The sequence below is a fragment of the Astatotilapia calliptera genome, chromosome 5 (genome assembly GCF_900246225.1).
Source record: "Astatotilapia calliptera chromosome 5, fAstCal1.2, whole genome shotgun sequence".
In the NCBI taxonomy this organism is placed as follows: Eukaryota; Metazoa; Chordata; class Actinopteri; order Cichliformes; family Cichlidae; genus Astatotilapia; species Astatotilapia calliptera.
In genome coordinates this window covers 11,924,312-11,946,782 of record NC_039306.1, presented here as the reverse complement: position 1 = coordinate 11,946,782, position 22,471 = coordinate 11,924,312, and the positions used below count along the sequence as shown (strand labels likewise).

At 38.8% G+C, this 22,471-nt stretch overlaps 1 protein-coding gene across 4 annotated transcripts in view; it reads left to right on the top strand.

Moving 5' to 3' along the window:
• ripor3 (RIPOR family member 3) overlaps positions 1-22,471 on the top strand; it is a 56,171-nt gene that overhangs the window by 22,253 nt on the left and 11,447 nt on the right. For 2 of the 4 annotated variants that reach the window (XM_026167269.1, XM_026167268.1), the window contains exons 3-14: positions 8,651-8,749; positions 12,344-12,499; positions 12,969-13,047; positions 13,147-13,170; positions 13,297-13,350; positions 13,691-13,840; positions 17,250-17,313; positions 17,425-17,468; positions 18,267-18,392; positions 20,185-20,330; positions 21,855-21,981; positions 22,211-22,371. In XM_026167269.1, coding sequence (XP_026023054.1) covers positions 8,652-8,749; positions 12,344-12,499; positions 12,969-13,047; positions 13,147-13,170; positions 13,297-13,350; positions 13,691-13,840; positions 17,250-17,313; positions 17,425-17,468; positions 18,267-18,392; positions 20,185-20,330; positions 21,855-21,981; positions 22,211-22,371 — 1,229 coding nt within the window. In that variant the 5' untranslated portion in view covers position 8,651. Of the gene's footprint in view, positions 1-7,285; positions 7,593-8,650; positions 8,750-12,343; positions 12,500-12,968; positions 13,048-13,146; positions 13,171-13,296; positions 13,351-13,690; positions 13,841-17,249; positions 17,314-17,424; positions 17,469-18,266; positions 18,393-20,184; positions 20,331-21,854; positions 21,982-22,210; positions 22,372-22,471 lie in introns of those variants that run through there. The other 2 variants (XM_026167270.1, XM_026167267.1) reach the window with 2 other exon arrangements.

The following is a 22,471-nucleotide window of genomic DNA, read 5'->3' as shown; positions in this document are numbered from 1 at the left end:
TTCAATCACAGTGAAACGTGTAGATTTTGATTCCCAACAACAGCTCCAGCAGCTGCAGTCAGTGGCCTGCACCGCCTCCAGCTAACAAGCAGCTAATTAATCATTGAAGAAATCACTGGTGTGAGGCCTGGCTGAATGGAAACAGAAAGGATTTAAAACTGATCATAAAATAAATAAACAAAATAAGAGTGCAAATAATGTAATTTCATGAATAAAAACTACAGATGAGAAATAAATTGGGCTTGTTTGTGTTTTTTACAAAATAATAATGTGGGCGAGGCTGATTAGCTAACTTGATAACAACTTGGGTTTCACGCATTCATGGGCACTGTATTTATATTCTGTAGGAGCAAAAGTGATTAGAAAATCATACGCTGGGGAAAAAAATCTATAGTTTACCCAAGAGATAAGAAAGAAACAGCGAGGTTGTTGTCGCACGCAGCTCCTCATGACCAGAGATGGGCAGTAACGCGTTACTGTAATCCGATTACTTTTTTCAAGTAACTAGTAAAGTAAGGGATTACTATTGCAAAAACGGTAATTAGATTACCTTTACTTTCCCGTAGGAACGCTGCGTTACTGCGTTACTAAAACCGTGATTTTTTTGCGAGAATGTCTCATGACAGTGACATAAGCGAGTGCTACGGTTGTGACAACAACTGTGTGCAGATCAACAATGGATCATATATCGAGTGCGGGAGAGAGTATGAGCGTGCAGCGTTTAAAGCGTGGAACTACTGACCTTACTTTGAGTTTGATTCCATAAAAAGTGACAAAAACATTAGTGTCCATTAGCATTGTGCGTGGGAAGAAAACATCTTTTTACAGCGAAAAAAACCCCTAAACTTCCAAGCAAGCACCGAGTGCGCTATGACGTAATGGAAAATTCACAGAGAAACTGCCGTATCCTTCCACTGACCGCTGCGGCACACCTGCACCAGGGTAAACCTCCGCCTACCCAACTCCTGCTGTACAGGTGAAAATAGAGCAACAGGACCGCTAGTCTTTGATTTTATTTATTTTCTGCTGTGTTTTACTTGCATCTATTTGAAAGAGTGAGTGTAAACACAAAAAAAAAAAAAAATTTATGTGCTGGAATGTGCAGAAAATAGGTTTAAATATTAAACAAATTTCTTCCAGTCAGAGAATGTTGCATATAATTACATTTTTGCTTGATGCATAAAGTTAAAAGATTAAAATTAATAAAACTCTAAAAGTTTTAAAAAGAGACTTTTCCATTTGATTACATTTTGTATGATGGATTATGCAGAAAAAGTAGAATTGGGCTGAAAGATCTATCGCTTTATCACCTATTCAGGTTGTAAATCGTGTTTTTAAAAAGTAACTAAGTAACTAAGTAATTAATTACTTTTGAAAATAAGTAATCAGTAAAGTAACGGGATTACTTTTGGGGGGAAGTAATCAGTAATTAGTTACTGATTACTTTTTTCAAGTAACTTGACCAACACTGCTCATGACACAGGTCAGTCACTTTGTATTTCAGGTTTGATGCAGCTCATTTACCACAGCTACATGAACACAGCTATCCAAACACAATAAAGTATAATTAACATTTGAGTTTAAGTTTCAAGCAGATTGGATCACAGTAGCAAACTGATAATAATAAATGATAACTGATAATAATAAATTATAAATTATTTATAATAATATAATTATGATAATAAATTATTTATAATAATAAACCAACTAGAATATCCATTTAATCTCTACTGCTTATCCAATTCAGGGTTGCAGGGGGCTGCAGCCGATCTCTATCTGTCTTAGGGCAAGAGGCAGGGTACACACTGGACAGGTCACCAGTCTATCATGGGGCGAACACATAGAGATGACTACTCACACGTAGAATCATCAGTTAACCTAACACTAACTGCATATCTTTGAACACTCCAGGCGCCGGCCTTGTGCTGAATTGAACTCAGGATCTTCTTTCTGTGAGGCAACAGTGCTAACCGGTACCGTGCTGCCATTAACTAACTGGCTATAATATTATTATTTTTAATGTTTTAATTAAACCTCTGCTTCAACATTAAAACTTTTTGTTTTGGAACAGCGGTCGTGAACGTACAAGTAACAAAGGTGGTCAAGCACACAAATGAATGCCTCATTATTTTTAATCTTTAAGCTGTAGAGCAAAATGTTCAGTTTCGTTTAATCGGCATCAGTTTTTTGTTTGATTTATTTTATGTGCTAATTACAATTACAGATGTGTCGTGGTTAACACATTTGGTTGAAGTGAAAGGTTGTTGGTTTGACTCCAGCTGGAGACACAAATCCTTCAGCATAAACCTCTGCCAAAACAAACATGTGAAGCTACCTGCTATAGCGATCTTTTGTTGCAGGAAAGTATTTTACAAGAAAATACAAATTTTTATGGGTGAATGTGTTTTATGTGTCCACATGGGAGCAACAACTGTAGAGAAATGATTCAGCAAGAGGTTCTGCTAGAAAGTATTACTACATATAACGCCCATCCTGTGTCCACGTCCTTAATGGAGTTGAACATTTGCCCTGTCGGGTGGCCGCATTTTGCCTGTCAGAGAACTGTCTTTCTTGTTCCTCTTGCTGCTAAAGTAGGGAGTAGAGGTGAAAAATAAGGACCTAGCAGGCTGGCCCATACTCACAATTACTACTGACTAAAAAGCACAGCAAGGTGCACATGCAGCTTTATAAATCAGACAGGAAGAATGCGCATTCATATTTCTGTCTCAGCTTTGGTCATGAATCTGCACAGTTTTATGTGTCACAATTTGTTTCCACAGACTGGATCTGAACTTTTTCCAAAAACTTTAAAAGTCTTCTCGTGGATGTCCAATAAAAATGCAGTTTTATTGTCATGTGGAATGTAGAATTACTGTCTAACATCGCTCTCAGTATGCCAGATTTCTGTTTGTCAAACAGGCCACTTTCAGCCATCTAAGGGTAAATCTCAGGCTCGAAATAAGTTTTAAAATTAAGAATAACATGTGCAGTCAGAGCATACGAAGTAGGCCAGAGGGTCAGATGTAGCTTCTTACTCTTCTTCTACTCTGGCTCTACTTAGGCTCTTTCTCACTGTAAACACTTAGAGTCTATGTATCGCTTAAACTGGCAGTTGCAACATCCAGCAGCCTCAGCTGTTCATGTCAGTGCGACCCGGATCCCTTTAAGCAGCACATTTACAGAAGTTCAGGGTGTGTCAGGATTTTAAACATTGTTAAAGGGGATCTGGGACATTTCTTGTCTGTGTGATTTTTATATTCTCCACAGATGTTCAGCATTTAACTGGTTTTTTGGGATGTATCATATTACGCCGTTTAGAATTATAACTCTTCTTCGGCCTCTAGTTTTCTTTTTCCAACAATGATCTAATATTCCGTTTTTGTTTCTTGTTTAAGTTTCATTATGCTTCACTGTGCATTATCTTTTACTATCACAACCCTGCGTCCTCCCCTCTGTAAGTCTGTCTTTTTCTGCCACACATGTGGTTGATGTTTGGTGGTTCGAAAGAGATCAAATTTAAAGTTTAGAAAAAGTAAAAAATGCAATTTAATCAGACTAATCTGAAGGTTTTTAAAGATGATTTTTGTGCTCTTTACTAATGTTGCGTGCTCAGCCAGCTGCTGTAACAGAGCAGACAGGTGGAGAAAGGTGTAGTATGTGACTACTGAAACAAACTTTTTGCTTATGCTCGGTGTGTGTCACATTCTTTGCCTGTAACAGCTGGTTAATGTGGCATTCAGCCAGAGTATATAATTCTGCTTCAAACTGAGAAATGACAAACACTCTCCATTTGTCATTTCTTAAAGCATCCACTCAGCTGTCTGTTTCTTAAAATGAGCTTTAAAAATAGAAAGAAGAACAAAGCTTCGGTTTATAGTAACTGTACAGCAGTGCAATATGGCCCTTCAAATGCTAATGTCGAGTCTTAGCTTAGCAGCAATTTTTATTTTTATTTTTTTACATTCATACAGTGTCAAAAATCCACCAAAAATAATGTGCACGTGCATATCTTCCTACTTCATGTAGTACATCTTTTCCAACTCATTTATTTCAGCAGTTATTGCATATTTGTTAACAACTTAAACAGTCTTTAAAGGCTTCGTAGGCATTGTGTGTTGCTTTTCTTTGCTCCTTTGCTTTCCTGTTGGTCAGTTTATTCACAGATATGAACTGTATGTGTATTGCTTCAGTTTTAACCCCAGACTGTTTGCCTCCATTCGTCGTCGCTCCATTTGTGTAACTTGGTGTCTCGCTGCGCTTCATTCTCCACTCCTCATCCCCTGTGTCACCTCCTTATGTTTTTTACTGCATGTTGTTCTGTGAGTTATGGTTTCGGGTTTTGTTTGTTACTAGTCTTCCCAGTTTAGGTTTATGTTTAGTTCTGTCCTCGCCTTTGTTATTTTCACCTTCTACAATAAAGCTCCCTCGCATCACAGCAAGTGCCTGCATTTTGGGTCCTTTCACACAAACACCACACGACTGCTGCCGCAGCTGTGACATGAAGTTCATTTGTAAAACAAATTAATACTTCTGTTTAAAGCCGACCTTTTATACTTTTTTTTATTTTCTGTCATACCTATCTGGTCATAGTGTTGAATGAGCAAATCAAACATGCCGAAAGTTTTAAATAATGAAGCATTGAAATCTGCTTTAGTAGAGTCCAAGGACAAAACGAGAGCTATAATAAGCATAATTGGCCCACTTCAAGCCGCTGCATGTTGTTGAGCTGTCTAACCTTGAGGATTACCTTAAGGACAGATTTAGATTTAAGAGGCTAGAAACATGTACTGAAAAATATTATCCTTGTAAAACAAAAGACACTTCAACTTCCTCTACAGGGAAAAACCAAGTGTGTGTATATGTGTGTGTGCATATGTGTGTGTGTGTGTGTCTTGGCTAACTTTGGTTCATAATGATCAGACCTGGATTTCCTATCCCCATCTGTTAAGTTTGGTTGCTCGGTGACTCTGTTGATGTTGGCATCAGGACCACAGTGTGAGTTTCACATTCTGGGTCAGGACTCCAAAGTGGGTTAATCTGAACTACTTACATTGGCAGGGTTCAGTATTTCTACCATACTATTGGTTCAAACCCTTGCCACAGGGTGCCAAACTTAGTGTGGATGAGCTTGATTTAGTTTTATGAAGTTTTGATCTCCCATACCTCCAGTATTGTTGCACGTGCTCTTTTCCAAGTGTTTTAAATGCATGAAACATTTAAAATTCACACTCCGGCTTATACGGTGACCCCGAGAGGACAAGTGCACTTGTCCTGCAAAAGCACCCAAAACACAACAGAATGATTTTTTAAGCCAAAAGAAGAAGAAAAAAAATGATACAGCAAAATAGTAGAGCTCCTGGGGACACAATAAAAGGGCGGGTCAGTGAGAGAAGTGGCAGAAAATGTGAAGAGACTGTAACTGAGACAGACTGAAATGAAGTGGAGGGTTCATCTGTGTCACTTTCGCAGGTGTTCTGTCACATTTTTGTGTTAACAAAAATACTTCTGTTGTGTTTGGGATTTTTTTTTCTTTATCTTTTGCAGTGTTTTTCTATTTCCTGGTGTTTTCTTAAGCTGCAGTGTGCTCGACCTCTCAGGGCCACCAAAGAGGCTGAAGTATAAAAACATTCAAAAAATATTCAGTATTCACCCACAAATGCTGACTTTAAGTACTTTAATTATATCATACACTCAGTTTCTAGTGAGCATGTTTTCTTTCATGATTAATTATTTGAATAAATAAACCTAAAGCTGCATTTGACTCAAAACTATGGCTTCATATTTTTGAGGGATGAAGAATAATTTTTTGAGATAATCACATTAGCACATGCATAAGATCCAGCATTTTATGATAATAGTATCACATCTTAGACACGCTGAAACAGCCGGATGCTTGTAGTTAAGGAGGTACAGTGTGTCATCCACTAATATGATGATTAGCATTTTGCCCCTGTGATGCATCCATCCGTGTATGATGGAAGTCCTGTTTGTGTGTGTAAAATAAAAAAAGAGTGTATAAATATATGTTTGTGTGACTGAAGCAACAATGACTCAAAAATTTGGCTGAATGTAAATCTCCATCTAAAAGTGCATAAACAAAACATGATAACGTTCAACAGATCAGTTCAGCAAAGTCGGATAAAAGGGGCAATTCAGCTCTACCTTATCAAATTTGGGTTGTTGGTAATAATAAAGTTCAGCCAAACATCTTTGTGGTTTATTAACATGCTGAATAAGGAGGTTTGCACAATCATACACAGATCATTGCATAAAGGCTGTTTAGAAGAAACGGCTAATGGTAAAAATATAGTCATGTTGTTGTTTTAGCTTTAACTAGACTCGCTATTTGAACCACATGAAAGAGCCTGAGCAGATGGCATCCAGACTGTGTGTTTACACACAGTACTCTTCTATAAAACCGACTGACCTTTTCACTTTGTCAGCCTTTATTGTGTTCTGTTAGTTTTGTCTTTACTGCCGTAAAGGAAAGGCTCTTTCGGTAACTTAGCAAAATAATCTTATTTTGCCTCTGTCTTATTTCCTGGTGATGCAGCTATAAACATTTTCATAGACATCAGCACTGCGCCGCGACACTACTAAGGAAACACAGGGAGCGCCTAACACACAGCAATGAGGGACAACGCGACACTGACACAGAGAAAAACAGGGCTTAAATACACCGGGGAATAACGAGGGAATCAGACACAGAAGGAGAGCACAGCTGGGGAAAATCAGAACTGACGAGACAAGGAAGCAAAGCAGGATACACTCACATGAGACACAGACCTTCAAAGTAAAACACGAAGTATAACACTGAGACGCAAACTTAACATGGTGGAGACAGAGCAACTAAGAAACACAGAGACGTAACCATACGGCAGAGAACTCTAAGAACCAAAAGACTAGAGATGATCAATAATACACAGAGAGAAATACTAAGCATGGAACACAAGAAACTAGACTCGAGGGAGTAACAAAAGACCAATGATGAGAACATAATTCACAGTACAAAGTGACAAAAAAACAAAACAACCATCAAACAAACAAACACACACCCCACAGGAAACTCAAAACACTTCAATCAAAAACCCAGGACCGTGACAAAAAAAACAATCAGGATCAAAACAAAAAAAGGCACTGAAAAACCAAAGCCCACTCTACAAGACACTTGGAGAGGTCAAGGGATTTCTGTGTATATCACAGGCAGTTTAAACCTGTCAATCAACATGTTCACGCCCCTAAATTAACAGGAACAAAGCCTTTCCTGTATCAGGGTATAAATATGCTTTCTATGCCTTTGGAGCCAGTAACAAGAGGCCATTAGAGGAACTGCTTCATTTCTCAGCTCTGCAGGCTGCTGTTTGGTGTATATGTGCACTGACTGGGTTCATTAGCAAAGTCGCTGCAGCTGAGCAGAGGGAATGAGAGCGAAGCTCATGCAAACACAAGAACCGAATGAACACTTTCCTCATCATAACCAATTTAAAATCATTTTAAACTTTAACAACAGATTGAGACAGCTGAAAGAGGAAAAGATACTTTTCTGTCTACTATAGAAGCAGACATTTCTATAGCAGATAGTGGAAAAACAGGTACGTTCTTGTCATTTAATTGTTTAACTATCATTAAATTACTTAACACGTATATTAGACCACCTCTCACAAAAACAAGAAGACAAAGTACTTTATAAATCAAACAGAAAATAAGATTATTTATCAGCCAAGTAACAAACTGAATATTTTTAGACCTGTATTTAAGCCAGCAGGACTTTAAGCATTGATTCACACTGATTCAAGCATAACAGCGTAGAACTAGATGACTAAAACAAATTTTTCTGTCAGGAGTGCAAAACAAAATAATTGTTTTGTTTTTTTTCTGCTTTTTTTTTCATAAAACATTGCATTTAAAATGTACTAATGTTAATTTAACGCCATTGTGGCATAAACCTTATATTGAATGGTGCACACTGTAAGTTATTGATTTTATTTCCATTTTCTGAGATTGTTCAACCCGAATCTACGGTGTGTGGGCGAGCCAACAGACCAACGCTGCCATACTTGGAGTATAGTGAATATATAAGCGTCCTCCATCTGCAGTTTGTGCACATATTTGTGGGTCCGGTTCAAGATGTTCTTTGGTTAATTTGTCCCACAGATGTCGGTGCTCTGTTTCCTGTTTTGGATTGTCTGAGAGTAAGGGTGGTCTTGTTGATTTAAATGTTCGCGTGAGTGACTGTGGAAATAAAGAACATCAATTTAAAATTAACAAAGAAAAAGGAGGAAATATTTCTTTTTAATTCAAGTGACTTAAGATATTCAGTTTTTTTGGCTTTAACAAACAGTCTTACACATCCAGTTACTAATATAAAGAGTAAACAGTGACAGATCCTTTCTCAAGCAAACGTCTGTTTGGTCTCAGCTCTTGTCGCTTGTTTGGTTTGATCTTGTTTCCAATCATTTCTGTTATAATTCTACTTCCAACATTAGCGTGGTTGATTTCTTGTATCGTAGACCTCATGTGATTGATTTTGTGACTCACCATTATTTAGGATTAACTTGGAAATATAAAGTGGTAATATTTGAGAGTTTGGGATATCTTTTGTTAGCACGTGTCTCCTCATTGGCTAAAACACCTCTTATTTACTCTGCAGGATGTCAGTGAAGCTGCGATTTGACTCTCCCTCAGATGGAGGCCTGATCCACAGAAGCCGCTCCTTCACTGGATTCTCTTCTCTGACTGGTCGACAGAGGTGAATGACACTTTCCTATTGTTTCAACCAATAAGAAAGAAATCTGTGTAATAACGACTAACACTGGTTTACAATTTAGTCTTAAACAACTAGTAAGAACTAATTGGGTCCTGTTATCTAAGTGGATCTTCCAAAGGATGTCCAAAACATTCGCTCACTCTCAGATATTTATGCCAGTTTTAAAGAAGTTAGCAACTGTTTATTTAACAAAAGAAAAGGTTTTTGGTAAAGATATCAGAAATGCTCCCTTTCCTCTCTCATCTGGCTGCAGGGGTGTGTCTGTCTGGGTTTGACTGGCAGAGAAATAGTCAACAAATGTGTGGTGTAGCTACATATCATGGGCAGACAGTGTGTAATTAGTGTTATTTTTTTTAAAGAGCAAAAACCACAGAGGCGTCTAAACTCTGTTAAGTGTCATGTAGAGGTATTGGTGCTGCTAAATGTGCTGTAGCTATAAAGTACAAGTGTTAGGATTTAACTACTGAACTGGCGAACTCTAAAGCAGAATACTGGGAGAATCACACTGTTTAGCAGGAAGGTCAAACGATGCAGTGACAGATCAAGGACGTAGCTGGAGCACAGGGAGAAAACGGGGGGAGACTGGCAGAGAAGGCAATCTTTAAATGTCAGACAATCTGGTGAGGGGTGGGTGTGAGAGCTGGTGTTTGAATGCAGCAAGTGATTAGTCGATTGTCTTCAGGTGTGTCTGCAGCGCCAGTAGAAAGCCACAACTGTTGAAAGGAAGCACAGATGTAAGAATAGAGATGGGAAAGTTGAGGGAAGGGTGTGGTTACAGAGATGACAATAGACAGAAGGACGAGCAAGTGGATGCTACAGGTGCACATTTTGTGAATGTTACGAGTAGTTTGGCCACTTTAACCAGCCCTGGTTTGTCCCTCGTGTTTATTAGCATGCGTTGAGCTCATCAGTGTGAGCATTTATTTGGTTTAACGATAAATAGCCAGCCATAAGGCAGTTTAAAGGACAAGTCTGTTTAAGGACTCGCTTGTTTTACTTTTGGTCTCTCTCTCCCTCCCTGTTGGTCTTCTTGTCTCGTCCTCCTCTGGGAAGAGTCTCCACCTTTTCTTCCCTGCCAGCAGCCAGCTCGTTTTCTCGGGAGACTTCATGTCAAGCAGCAGACGGAATTATGGAAACACCAGTGTTGCCATTATCAACATTCACTATATCATTATGAATTGATGTAAAGAAATCCTCAGTCAGGGGGAAAAATCCTGACATTGCATTATGAAATAATGTTTTATCAATAAAATTTAGACATTAAGTGAGTGTGACGAGGATCACGTTAAGTAGAAAAAGTTTTATAAAACCGAGTGTCAGCAGTGTGAAGCCCGAGTTTTTGACTTGTACAGATACTGATCTCATTATGTGAAACACTGAGTCTGAATCTCTATAAAAGAAAAACGTGCCGCTGTCTAAAACAAAACAAACAGAAGTTTGTTGGGAGAAAAATGTCTGAGGAATTGTTTCGATTCTCGTAGCTGTCAGGATAAATGGGAAGAAAAAGAATTTTAACTTTGTGATTTTACAGATATTAACTTTGATACTGTGATCATGTTATAAATCATCCCTCTGTTGAACTGTTTTTCTCCATATAGTGAAACAATGAATGAGAGAAAATAAAAACGTCACGTTGTGTGGAGGGAATTCCCTTCACCCTCAGACAAGTCTGTTCTCCGCTGATGGGCAGGCAGTGAAAGCACCACAGACTTTCAGATGTTATTTGCGAATGAAAGAAGACAGAGTGATAAACACCCAGATGAAAACTGTCAGTCCCCCAGAGAGGCCGAGAACAAAATGTTGTGTTAAAAAAAGAAAGCAAGCAGCATTCCACTTCTCTGTGTGTGTGTGGCTGTTTATACTCTATACACACAACACAAACATCCACACATTTTTCCATCCTAAACACACATCCCCCATCCGATTCTCCATAAATCTTTTTTTGTATTCACCATAGTGCACAGCAAACATATCAAATGTTTAAATTCAGAAATTGGACCCAAAAAAATAGCCATGTTTACCACTGTGCATCCCCTCTTCTTTTAACAACAGTCTATAAATGTGTGGGAACTGAGGAGACCAGCTGGTGGAGAGGAATGGCGCCCATCTGGTCTGATAGACGTTTCTTTCTGCTCAACAGTCTAGACTGCAGGCAGCCCAGTTCAGCACCTAGGCTCTTCTTCTGCAGAGTCATGCTGTATGCAGTTTGTTTGCGATTGTCTTCCTGAAGCATGAAAAGCCTGCCTAAAAAGATGTCGGTTGGATGGGAGCATATATTCATTTCTGAATTATGGATTAAACCTTGATTCTTTTTTTCCCCCAGTCATTATGTTGTAGATTTGCTGCTGTACTTTTGGTCATTGTCCTGTTGCATGGCCCTGTTGCAGCTAAGCTTTAGCCTGAGACAAATGGCCCCTCATTTGACTCTGAAATAGTTTAATATACAGAGGACTTGGCCGTCGACTTTGAGACTGTAATATGCGCAGGTCCTGTGCCTGGAAAACAAGTCAGAATCATCCACTGCCCATCACTGTGCCTGATTGTTGGTATGAAGCAGTTGCACTGATATGCTGTATTTGGTTTTTGCCAATCATGGTGCTGTGGATTATGGCCAAACATCTGTTAGTCACATCTATCCAAAGAACATTGATCCTGATGTCTCTGTGATTGGGTCGGATGCAGCTTTGCAAAGCTATGTTAACCTAGCTCTTCCCTGAGTGTTGCACGGTCTGACTTTGGGGTGAATTTACTGGGACATCCATTCCTGTCTTGAATGCTTTCTTTCTCACAGTACAATGATGAACTTCAAAGTGTTTGGAAATAGACTTAATCCTTTTCCAGAATGATGGACTGAAACAGTTGCTTCTTATTTAAGATCAGTGTTGATCTATCCTCCTTGGTATTGTATTCACTCACACTTGGATCACTACTTAACCTCCTAATTCCTACGCAACCTGTAAGGGTGTCCTTTTTCACACACTGCTGCGCCCATTTTGGCTACGTTTTTATTAAATAAATAATGACACGGTGTAATATGTCATACTTTGAGGCTTGTATTTACTTAATTCTAAGACCGGCTAAGATTACTATTTATTATGTCCTGATCTATAAAAACCTTAGACTTGAAACTGGGTGTGTTTTCTTGTTACCATGTTCATGGTCATTCACAAACTTGACATTTTATTTATTGCACAGACAGTCCTGAATCATATGGACCACATTTGAGTGTGTGGGGTTTCCTCCGTATCAGACAAAAAACAGGTGGTAAACCTACACTGGTCCAGACTTTATGCTGGAGGGCCTTATAACACACTCCCACTAAAGGCTACCTGCTTGGATCCACACTTAATGTGGATTGTAGGGGCTGGATTAGATTTGGGCCAAAGACAGGAGTGTTAATATACAGGGAACTACATGGGAACAGATTTTACTGATGAACACAGTTGAAAATAAAGAGGTAGGAATATAAAAAAAACTCCAACAAGCTCTTTTTGATAACAATTTATGTAACTACAGATTCTGATTTACCCTGTAAAAATGTTGTTATGACTATTCATTCACTTTCTCTGTTTTTAGGACGTCTTCTGTTCGTAACTCTCTTCGCGTCAAAGCCATGACGGGAAATAAAGCCAGCAGGGCGCCCGTCTCCCCCCGCAGAAGTTCAGGCGCTATCTGGTCTCTGCAGCCGGAGCAGGTCGGCAGGGTTTTTCAGGCACTACGCAAAGGACTCAAGTATGTGTAGTACTGCTGAACTTAAACAAGTATCCCACTAAACATTAAAGTACAAGCAGGCAGTGACGTACCCAGTGCTATAATACTAAACTTGTCCATGTCTCTGTAGTGTTTTAGTGTTGCAGCTGGTCAGCGCGAGGCTTGTTTCCACCTCCTTACATTTATTTACTTGAGTGGTTCCAAATCTGTGGTTTGACCCTTCAAAAGTCCACAAGATGAATAGGAGGCAGTCACATTTATGATTAATGATCCTTTAACAGAGTAAAATTGGTTGAGTTTTGATATTTAGTTTAATTTTTGCAAAGAATATTTTACGCTGTCAGTAAATGTAGCTGTACTTTTCACATCTGCTGCTACATGCAGTAGATGTTTGGTAGTCCCGAGTTGGAATTTCTCAGCTGATATCTGGCAGGTAAAGTTTGTTCATCTTCATAAAATGTTACTTTTAATTGTGTGTTTCTCTCTTCAGGGACTACCTGGAGGGTCACCAAGCTGAGATGGACTTCCTGTCTTCACAGCAGAGAGAGACGAAAAGAAACTCGAGACTGGTGAGGAGGGAGAGAGGAAGAAAGTCTGTGTGTACAAAAATGTGTGCGCCTGGTGATGACAACAGTGCTGATGGTAATTATACTTTTCTGTATTTTCAGGCCTTTCTTTACGATCTGGAGAAGGTATGTGTTTTCATTTTTTCCTTTTAAGCAAGATCTTATTTTAAGTTATTTAATTTGAATGGATAAGTGATAATAAATGTTTCTCAAGCTTTCAAAGCTCAATATGTTTTTTTCTGTTTTTTACAGGAGATCAGGTCTTTGGAGAGATATATACGACGATTAGAATTTCAAATCAGTAAGGTAAAATTTTGGATTTTAGACTGGTTTTTCTCGGCTGTAGTTGAGGTTGATAAAAAATCTACTAAAGCCTTTGTTTTGTAGAAAAGAGTCTAACTCCATGCAAGCCTGGTGATTATCTTTCTGTCAGTTACTCAGATGTATTTCTATGGTATGAATTCACTAAACTATTACTCAAAAGCTTTTAAAAGCAGCAGATGAGCCACCCCTGTCGCACAGGGAGACACTTTGTGCTGCACACTGATTAACCACCAGTCTAATCCGTTATGTAAAAGAGGGGGAAAAATGTTGATGATGATGTTTGTTGATGTTGTTACTCTTCATCTGTTCCATGCCTCTGCAGGTAGAGGAGCTGTATGAGACATATTGTATTCAGTGGAGATTGTGTCAGGGAGCGGTCAACATGAAGAGAGCCTTTTCACTGTCCCAGTCCACCAGAGCCTCCAGAGAGAGTCTGCTGGAGCTCAACCGCAACCACAGACACAGCCTGCAGGTAGGATCAGTGACATTTTGGAAAAGTATTTTTGGAAAATCACAAATGTTCTTTGAAGTTTCTAAAAGTTCAAACTAGCTGGAGATGATGTTGCACAAAAAAGGGTATTCATGCCTCGTTTGTTTGTTCTAGGCACATTGTGTGTAGATTTTTTTTTTTTTATTACACCAGACAATATTTATTCTTCCTCTCTGGCACCTACTGTAGGCAGCAGTCTAGCTTACCATGTGCATTCAAACCTCCCAGAGAGAATCTGTAAACTGGACTGTTTTTGAGACGTACTCACAGCCAAAGTGGCAACCACATATCCATCATGTCCGAGGAGCGCAGTGGCAAAATAAGCCTTTGAATGGTCATAAAGTTTCCAAATCAAATATTCTGACATGTGAGTGATGGTACTGCAGTGATTCTTCTGGTTGCAGCTGCAGGATAAGGGCCATTAAAAGACAGCTGTAGACTCATTCATGCCCTCTGTCGATCTGTGGTTTCTCTTTTTCATAGATTCAGCTTCGAACATGTGCCCACATCTTCTTTTTCTCAGCTCCTCACAAACTTTTCTTACTTTCCTGTTTTTTCTTTTCATCATTTCACCCTCAGTGTTTTTGATATCACATCTTTTTTTTTTTTAAACTCTCCTCTGGTCTTACACACACACACACACACACACACACACACACACACACACACACACACACACACACACACACACACACACACCAACCAGATCTTATAAAGATTAACTTATATATGAATGGTGTGCTCATCATTTGTTTGTATACACGGTTGCATGCATGCCTATGTACCGTCCAGCATATACGTTCTTACTTCTCCTTCTATTTGACCTGCACTCAACAAAAGATGTTCAGAGTCTGAAGTTTCTTTAAAGTTAAAATCTCTGACCTCTGCTAAGAGGTTTTTCAGAACTGAACACTCTACTTGGATGAGAGGTGATAACTTAAAGCTCACCTTGACTTAATCCTACAAAGCTTGAATAACCTCGTTTACTGAGAATCTTAGGCCACTGATGTTCTTTTCTCCAATAATCATCATCATCCACAAGCTTACTTAAATTTGGGGGTATTATAGGAACAGATGCCTAATTAAGTCAAATACAATAAAAACAACAACAACGAGATTATTAAAATAACAATCATTCCCACTTCTGGGGTGATTCAGAACTTGTGCTTAGGAGTCAATTTCAAAATACAGTTAGCACAACATGTAAATTTCTTGGGTTAAATGTTCTCATGTGTTCTCTGATAGTAGAGGCTGAGATAATAAATACAGTTTTCAGATGTAACAAGATACTTTTCTGTAGGTATTAAGGGCACCACAGCATCACAAACCATTTTACTGCATTTGCCATTGTGATTTTCGCAGGTGAACAGAAACTCCGTAGAAGAGCTTTTGTTTTTTTTCTTTCTTTTTAATATCAGCAGCCACTGGAGAATTGTTCTTCTGCACACACAGTTTCTACTGTCCTGGCATATAAGGTCTTGACAGAGTGAGAAGAAAGCCAGTTTTTAAGGATGAAGTCAACTTCCCATAGGAAAGATTAAAGTGTTGTTTTATTACAATTGCAAAAATCTGGGTGTTTGTCTTAAGATTAAGAAAACAGACTGAAGTTTAAGTGGATTGAAGGAGTTAAATGATAAACTGAAGCTGAAACTGCACGCTTGTAATTAATGCTTGCATGCAGGTCACTGTTTTCTAAGAAGACCTTGTTTCCATAATAAAATAAGAGTGAAGTTAAGGCTGTGTAACTTCACTTTTCAAGTCAAATCAAGAACTAAAAATGCCGGCACAATACTAACTCTCTCTCTTTTTTTTTTCAATTATAAAAGAAGCCTCTTTGGCAGCGTAACACAATAGTAAATTAAATTAGTGACATTGTGTAGGCATCACATAAACATTTTATTTCTCGTTATGTTTGGATTGTGGTGATTGGGGTTTTCCTTCATTTGATCAGCTTTTAAACATCCAAACGTGCCCACCGTGCAATCAGACAGACACATGAGAAACAATGTGACCATAATAAATGGAGATCTGGTAAACGATCTGTTGCATGTTACTTGTATGCTGGCCTCATTATTTAAAACTGACCATATTTAATATGGGCAGGCATGCATCTATATTAGGAATGATGTTAAAAAGTCTTCACTACTGATAAATTGGCCACTTGGTCCTCAGTTTTGGTCTGTGCTATGCGAGGAGGCAGTTTCAGCCCACACAGATGACAAAAGTCTGCTCGACACATGCTGCTTCATCTGCTCTTCTTTGTGGTGAAGTCCAGCTCTTAGCCAGAAAGTCAGCATTAAAATGCAAAAACATAATAATCCTTTAAAGGTTTCCATAGAGAGAGAGCCAGAATAAATCATTAAATGAGCACACTGTTGTTTACTGGGGTCACTGTTCTTTTACAGTTTGTTTCTTCCCTTTAAGTTAAATTATAGTTGTTTTTATTATTTAGACATAATTCATTGCTACTGTAACTGTGGTTAATAGTTAATAAATGGAAGCTAGACAGATGGAGACACAGATGACAATAACATTTAATGTAATTATTATATTTATTTATATAAGAAAATTCATTTGCATGCATGCATACCTACATTAAATTGTGTTTTTCATCATGTATTAAATATTGCGCTACATAGTGTTCGGCTGGCTTACGCTCAGGAGGTAGTGCAGGTCCTCTACTAATCAGTTAGTAGTTTGATTCCTCGCTGCTCCAATCTGCAGCAAAAGCATCCCTGGGCAAGATACTGAACGCCAAGTTGCTCTGTGATGCGTTCAATGGAGTGTGAAAAAGTGATTGAATGAACAGGTGTGAATGAGGCATGTTGTATAAAACGCTTTGACTGCTCCAGTAGAACAGAAAAGTGCTGTACAAGAACCAGGACATTTATGGTGTTCTGTTAGCATATTGCAAAGTGTGTCAACTTTATTGAGATCTCTTTAAAAAAAAATTGAAAAAAAAACCCAAAAGAAATGAGACATTTTTACCTCTGGACATGTCACCTGTGTTAGATGTTAAGAGTAAAAACATACTGAGGATTGCTGATGGTTATTTCTTAGTAATGAAGTGCATAAACCTTTCCAAATATTTTAAAGAGATTTGCTTTTGGCTTTTATTGCCGAAATAAATATTGGCTATCCTTAAAATGGTCGTTTCCTGCGCGCTGTGAGCTGTGAGCACAGTCAAACCTTCTGTTTGTGAGGAACAGCAAATCAAAAGGTAAGGCAGCTAAGGAGCTAAAACAGCCAGACCAGGTTTCAGAGAGTGGATGACTGGGAAAGCTGAACCATAACCTGATGAACTGTGAGTCATGCAATCTTCTGAGAAAATAGACAAAGAACTGTTAGAGAAGATCTTTTATTTTCTCTGTGTGTTTAAACTTCTCTGCAGGACATGTCAACAATGGAAGGAGAGTTAGAAATCCTGCTAGGAGAGCTACACATTAAAATGAAGGGTGCGAACACACACACACACGCACACATGCTTCCTTCAGAGCCCTGAGCAATTTACAGGTTATCAGTGACACACTATCTCCCAGACATCTAACGTCTGCTTTCACTTGCAGGTCTCATCGGCTTCGCTCGACTTTGTCCAGGAGACCAGTACGAGGTTGGATTTTCTATTTAAAAACCAAGAATTTTCAGCATTTGCATGCAAATAACTTAATGTGCAGGACAAGTGAAAGAAACACCATCTATTGTCTTGTCCTTTCAATCAAGCTTTTAATATTTACATTTTAAGTGTACAGCTGAAAGTTCTTTTATTGTTGATGATAGATAGAATTGAATCATTTTGAAATCTGAATCTCTGCCCTGGGGGGGATGTTTTGTTTTTCTAACACCAACCAACAATAATGTCAACATAATTAAATTTTTTTTTTTACAACAACTTCTGGATCTCATCCAGAAATGTTACTTTGGAGTCCCCCAAAGTACTAAAAAAAATTTAAAAAAAAGAATTTATATAGAAGATAATTAAAGGACGTTTTGACATTTCTTTTAAAAAAAAACAAAAAAAAAATTAAATAAAATAAGATCTCTCTTTATAAGTTCATTTATTTTTGCTGTGCAAAAGTTTAAGAAATGGAAAAAATAAAGCAAACATTTTAAAAATAATGCCATGAAGACTTAATCAATTTAATCTGAAATGCAACAACTATCACTTAGGTTCTTTTTGTTTGTTTGTACTTTGTATTTGTATTTTTATTTGTACTTGTATTTAAATTAACATTTCAAACTATAACGTGCCAAATTTGTTATAAATCCTCCACAAACTACCTGCACTGTCAGGAAAAACAGACAAACTGTGAACTGAACCTTTGGACTCTTAGACCAAAATTACTGACTTGGTTGGTGTTTTATGGTTTCTGGATGATGACGTCGTGTCTTAATGATGTCACATTGACAGGTGTTAGTACGACTGGGCCGCCAGCGATGGAAGATCAGAGGGAGGATTGAATCAGATGATAGTCAGTCATGGGATGAGGAGGAGATGGTCTTCCTCCCACACATTCACCACAACTTTGAGATAAAGGTAATCGGACATGTCTGCAGGTGTACGGCAGTGTAAACACCTATTGCATATTTTTATTCCAGAAATTTGAATACTTCATCTTTTTTGTCCTTTTAGGAATTTTGCTATTACAGTGACCTGTATTTCTTTGGGCTGTAATTTCTTTCCTCTCTGTGTTTGTTTTACTGTTTGTGTAGGGAAAAAAACTTTCTGTGTGTACAGGGAGTGCAGAATTATTAGGCAAGTTGTATTTTTGAGGAATAATTTTATTATTGAACAACAACCATGTTCTCAATGAACCCAAAAAACTCATTAATATCAAAGCTGAATGTTTTTGGAAGTAGTTTTTAGTTTGTTTTTAGTTTTAGCTATTTTAGGGGGATATCTGTGTGTGCAGGTGACTATTACTGTGCATAATTATTAGGCAACTTAACAAAAAACAAATATATACCCATTTCAATTATTTATTTTTACCAGTGAAACCAATATAACATCTCCACATTCACAAATATACATTTCTGACATTCAAAAACAAAACAAAAACAAATCAGCGACCAATATAGCCACCTTTCTTTGCAAGGACACTCAAAAGCCTGCCATCCATGGATTCTGTCAGTGTTTTGATCTGTTCACCATCAACATTGCGTGCAGCAGCAACCACAGCCTCCCAGACACTGTACAGAGAGGTGTACTGTTTTCCCTTCTTGTAAATCTCACATTTGATGATGGACCACAGGTTCTCAATGGGGTTCAGATCAGGTGAACAAGGAGGCCATGTCATTAGTTTTTCTTCTTTTATACCCTTTCTTGCCAGCCACGCTGTGGAGTACTTGGACGCATGTGATGGAGCATTGTCCTGCATGGAAATCATGTTTTTCTTGAAGGATGCAGACTTCTTCCTGTACCACTGTTTGAAGAAGGTGTCTTCCAGAAACTGGCAGTAGGACTGGGAGTTGAGCTTGACTCCATCCTCAACCCGAAAAGGCCCCACAAGCTCATCTTTGATGATACCAGCCCAAACCAGTACTCCACCTCCACCTTGCTGGCGTCTGAGTCGGACTGGAGCTCTCTGCCCTTTACCAATCCAGCCACGGGCCCATCCATCTGGCCCATCAAGACTCACTCTCATTTCATCAGTCCATAAAACCTTAGAAAAACCAGTCTTGAGATATTTCTTGGCCCAGTCTTGATGTTTCAGCTTGTGTGTCTTGTTCAGTGGTGGTCGTCTTTCAGCCTTTCTTACCTTGGCCATGTCTCTGAGTATTGCACACCTTGTGCTTTTGGGCACTCCAGTGATGTTGCAGCTCTGAAATATGGCCAAACTGGTGGCAAGTGGCATCTTGGCAGCTGCACGCTTGACTTTTCTCAGTTCATGGGCAGTTATTTTGCGCCTTGGTTTTTCCACACGCTTCTTGTGACCCCGTTGACTATTTTGAAAGAAACGCTTGATTGTTCGATGATCACGCTTCAGAAGCTTTGCAATTTTGAGACTGCTGCATCCCTCTGCAAGATATCTCACTATTTTTGACTTTTCTGAGCCTGTCAAGTCCTTCTTTTGACCCATTTTGCCAAAGGAAAGGAAGTTGCCTAATAATTATGCACACCTGATATAGGGTGTTGATGTCATTAGACCACACCCCTTCTCATTACAGAGATGCACATCACCTAATATGCTTAATTGGTAGTAGGCTTTCGAGCCTATACAGCTTGGAGTAAGACAACATGCATGTCATGGATGATGTGGACAAAATACTCATTTGCCTAATAATTCTGCACTCCCTGTATCTTTAACTAGTGGCATCCTTTGTTTAAGGTGACGGAAGCAAAGGGTTTGAGCTGGCTGCTGGTTGGCATGGTAACGTGTGCAAGCGCAGACTTCTTTGTGGCAAGGCCTCAGGTGATGTTGGTGGACATCACGGAGTTGGGAACCATCAAACTGCAGCTGGAAGTGACCTGGAAGTACGAACGCAGACTTCTTACACACACACATGAAAACAAGATAAAGATCTGATTTGAAACTAACCGATGAGGTGATGACGATGATGACAACTCTGAAATGCTGGTATTTCCTCTGCTGTGATAAAGGGTGAAGTGGGAATAACCAAAATTCCAAAAAGGAAATGAGAATAATTGGATGACAGATTGAGGAATTTTAATCTGCAGCATAAAAAATATTAAAGTTTTAGCTGAACTTTTGTCCTGACCTCTCCATCATGGCTCCACTTTTTGTCCTGCTGCTGGTGTAGATATCATGTTCCATGAGACACATGAATGATAAGTGCAGCTGGTCCACGCGACCGCATCAGAAACGTTCCTTTTTTCAGTGAAAGGTGGAATGAAGAGATGACAGATTTTACTACTGGATAACAAGTCGTGTTTTTTCCATTTATTTCTCAGCCAACGTAATTTCTTCCTTTCTTTCTTTTTTTTAATTTCAGACTTTTTTTTTAAATAATTACTTTTCCAGATGCTCACAGATGTAAAACCAGAGAAAATATCAAATATAACAAAGCAGGCAACAACAAATGATGTTACAGATTCACATCCACTCGTCCTGCTGAAGCTGTAGCTGCTGTTTTCTTCATTCTCAGCCTCAGTCTCTGCCGCACCTCTAACCTGAGCCAGCTGTTGCTGAGCAGCTGATTGAATACAGAATGAACATTTTACTCACACACACATACACAGTAACACACGCAGACGCACTCCGCTGTGCCCTTGCACCATGACAGATCACATTTCAGGCTTTAGAGGGGCCAGGTGGAGGACGTTTCACAGATCCTCCCCCTGGAGAGATGGAAAAATCACACAAAGCTGTACAAGGCTGCCAGACACACACTCACACACAAACAAAAGGCTGCTGTGGCCATACGCACACATACACCCACTATGCACCTCTGTTAAGCTAAAAGATAAGTAACATTTCACTGCTTTCCCTTCGTTTCTCTTATGCATATAAAATGTAATAATGTGACAAAATGGGTTCAGCAAATACAAAAAGATGGAAAGAAAATGATTCACTGAAAGCTCAGATTAAGAAGAGAAACGATTTTTAGCAAGTCGAATGTTTTTTATTTTAAAAAACATTCATGCTCCAAAACACTTTTTTTTTTATCACATCTTTTTGATTGTTAATGATTACGTTTTTAGTCAAATACAAGTCAGAATTATAGCTTTAGCATATTATCATATCAACTTGAGAAGCACTGCACTTTTTGAGGAAACCACCCACTAATAAAACAGGCCATGAAAATTACAGAAGCAGTTAGCGCTTCACTTTGTGAAATGCTTCTAAATGTGAGGAAAGGTAACCAAAAAGCCCACAACAGCATAAAACGTTGCAAAACTCTGAAAAGTAACTCATTGAACAGACTGCTAATGATCACGGCCAGTTTAATACCAAATAGATAAAAACATATGTTTATGCAGTGCATATCATACAGTTTGTTGTGCAGTGTATAACCTTCTGTGTGCTAACACCTGCAGTCCATTTGACGGCACTGAGAAGCTGAGGCCGCTGTCTGGAAACAAGCAGTCAGTGTCCAGCAGAAAGAGTTCAGTGTACAGCTGGACGGCACCGAGCACCCCCTCCTTCACTGAGAAATACTTTATTGTACGTATGTGTGCACACACATGCACGCACTCAGGGGTTTTATTAATGCAAAGCACATGTACTGGTAGCAGGATTCAGCATCAACCTTTTCATTCAGTTCTGTTTTTATTCCCCGTTTTGTTATATTGCCAAATTTGTTTATCCTATATCCTAAGTTTTTCTTACATTTTTATGTAAATAACTCAAATTCATAGCACACTCAGACTGTTTATCCTATTACTTTTTTCAGTCTATGGTGCGTGAGCTGCGGGATCAGGAAGGTTCTCTTCCATCTCTGGTGCCCAAAGGTCATCCCAACAGAGGAGGAATGTCTCTGCTCAGCTACCTCTCCAACCCTTCAAACACCTCTATCGCATCAAGCCACAGTCCTCAGAGCCCATACACCCCGAGGTATGAAGTATGAAGTTAAAAGGGTTCAAATGAAGGGAGCACAGTGGCTACAGAGACAATACGTGTTAGGAATATTAACTGTTTTGTATTCATCAGCTAT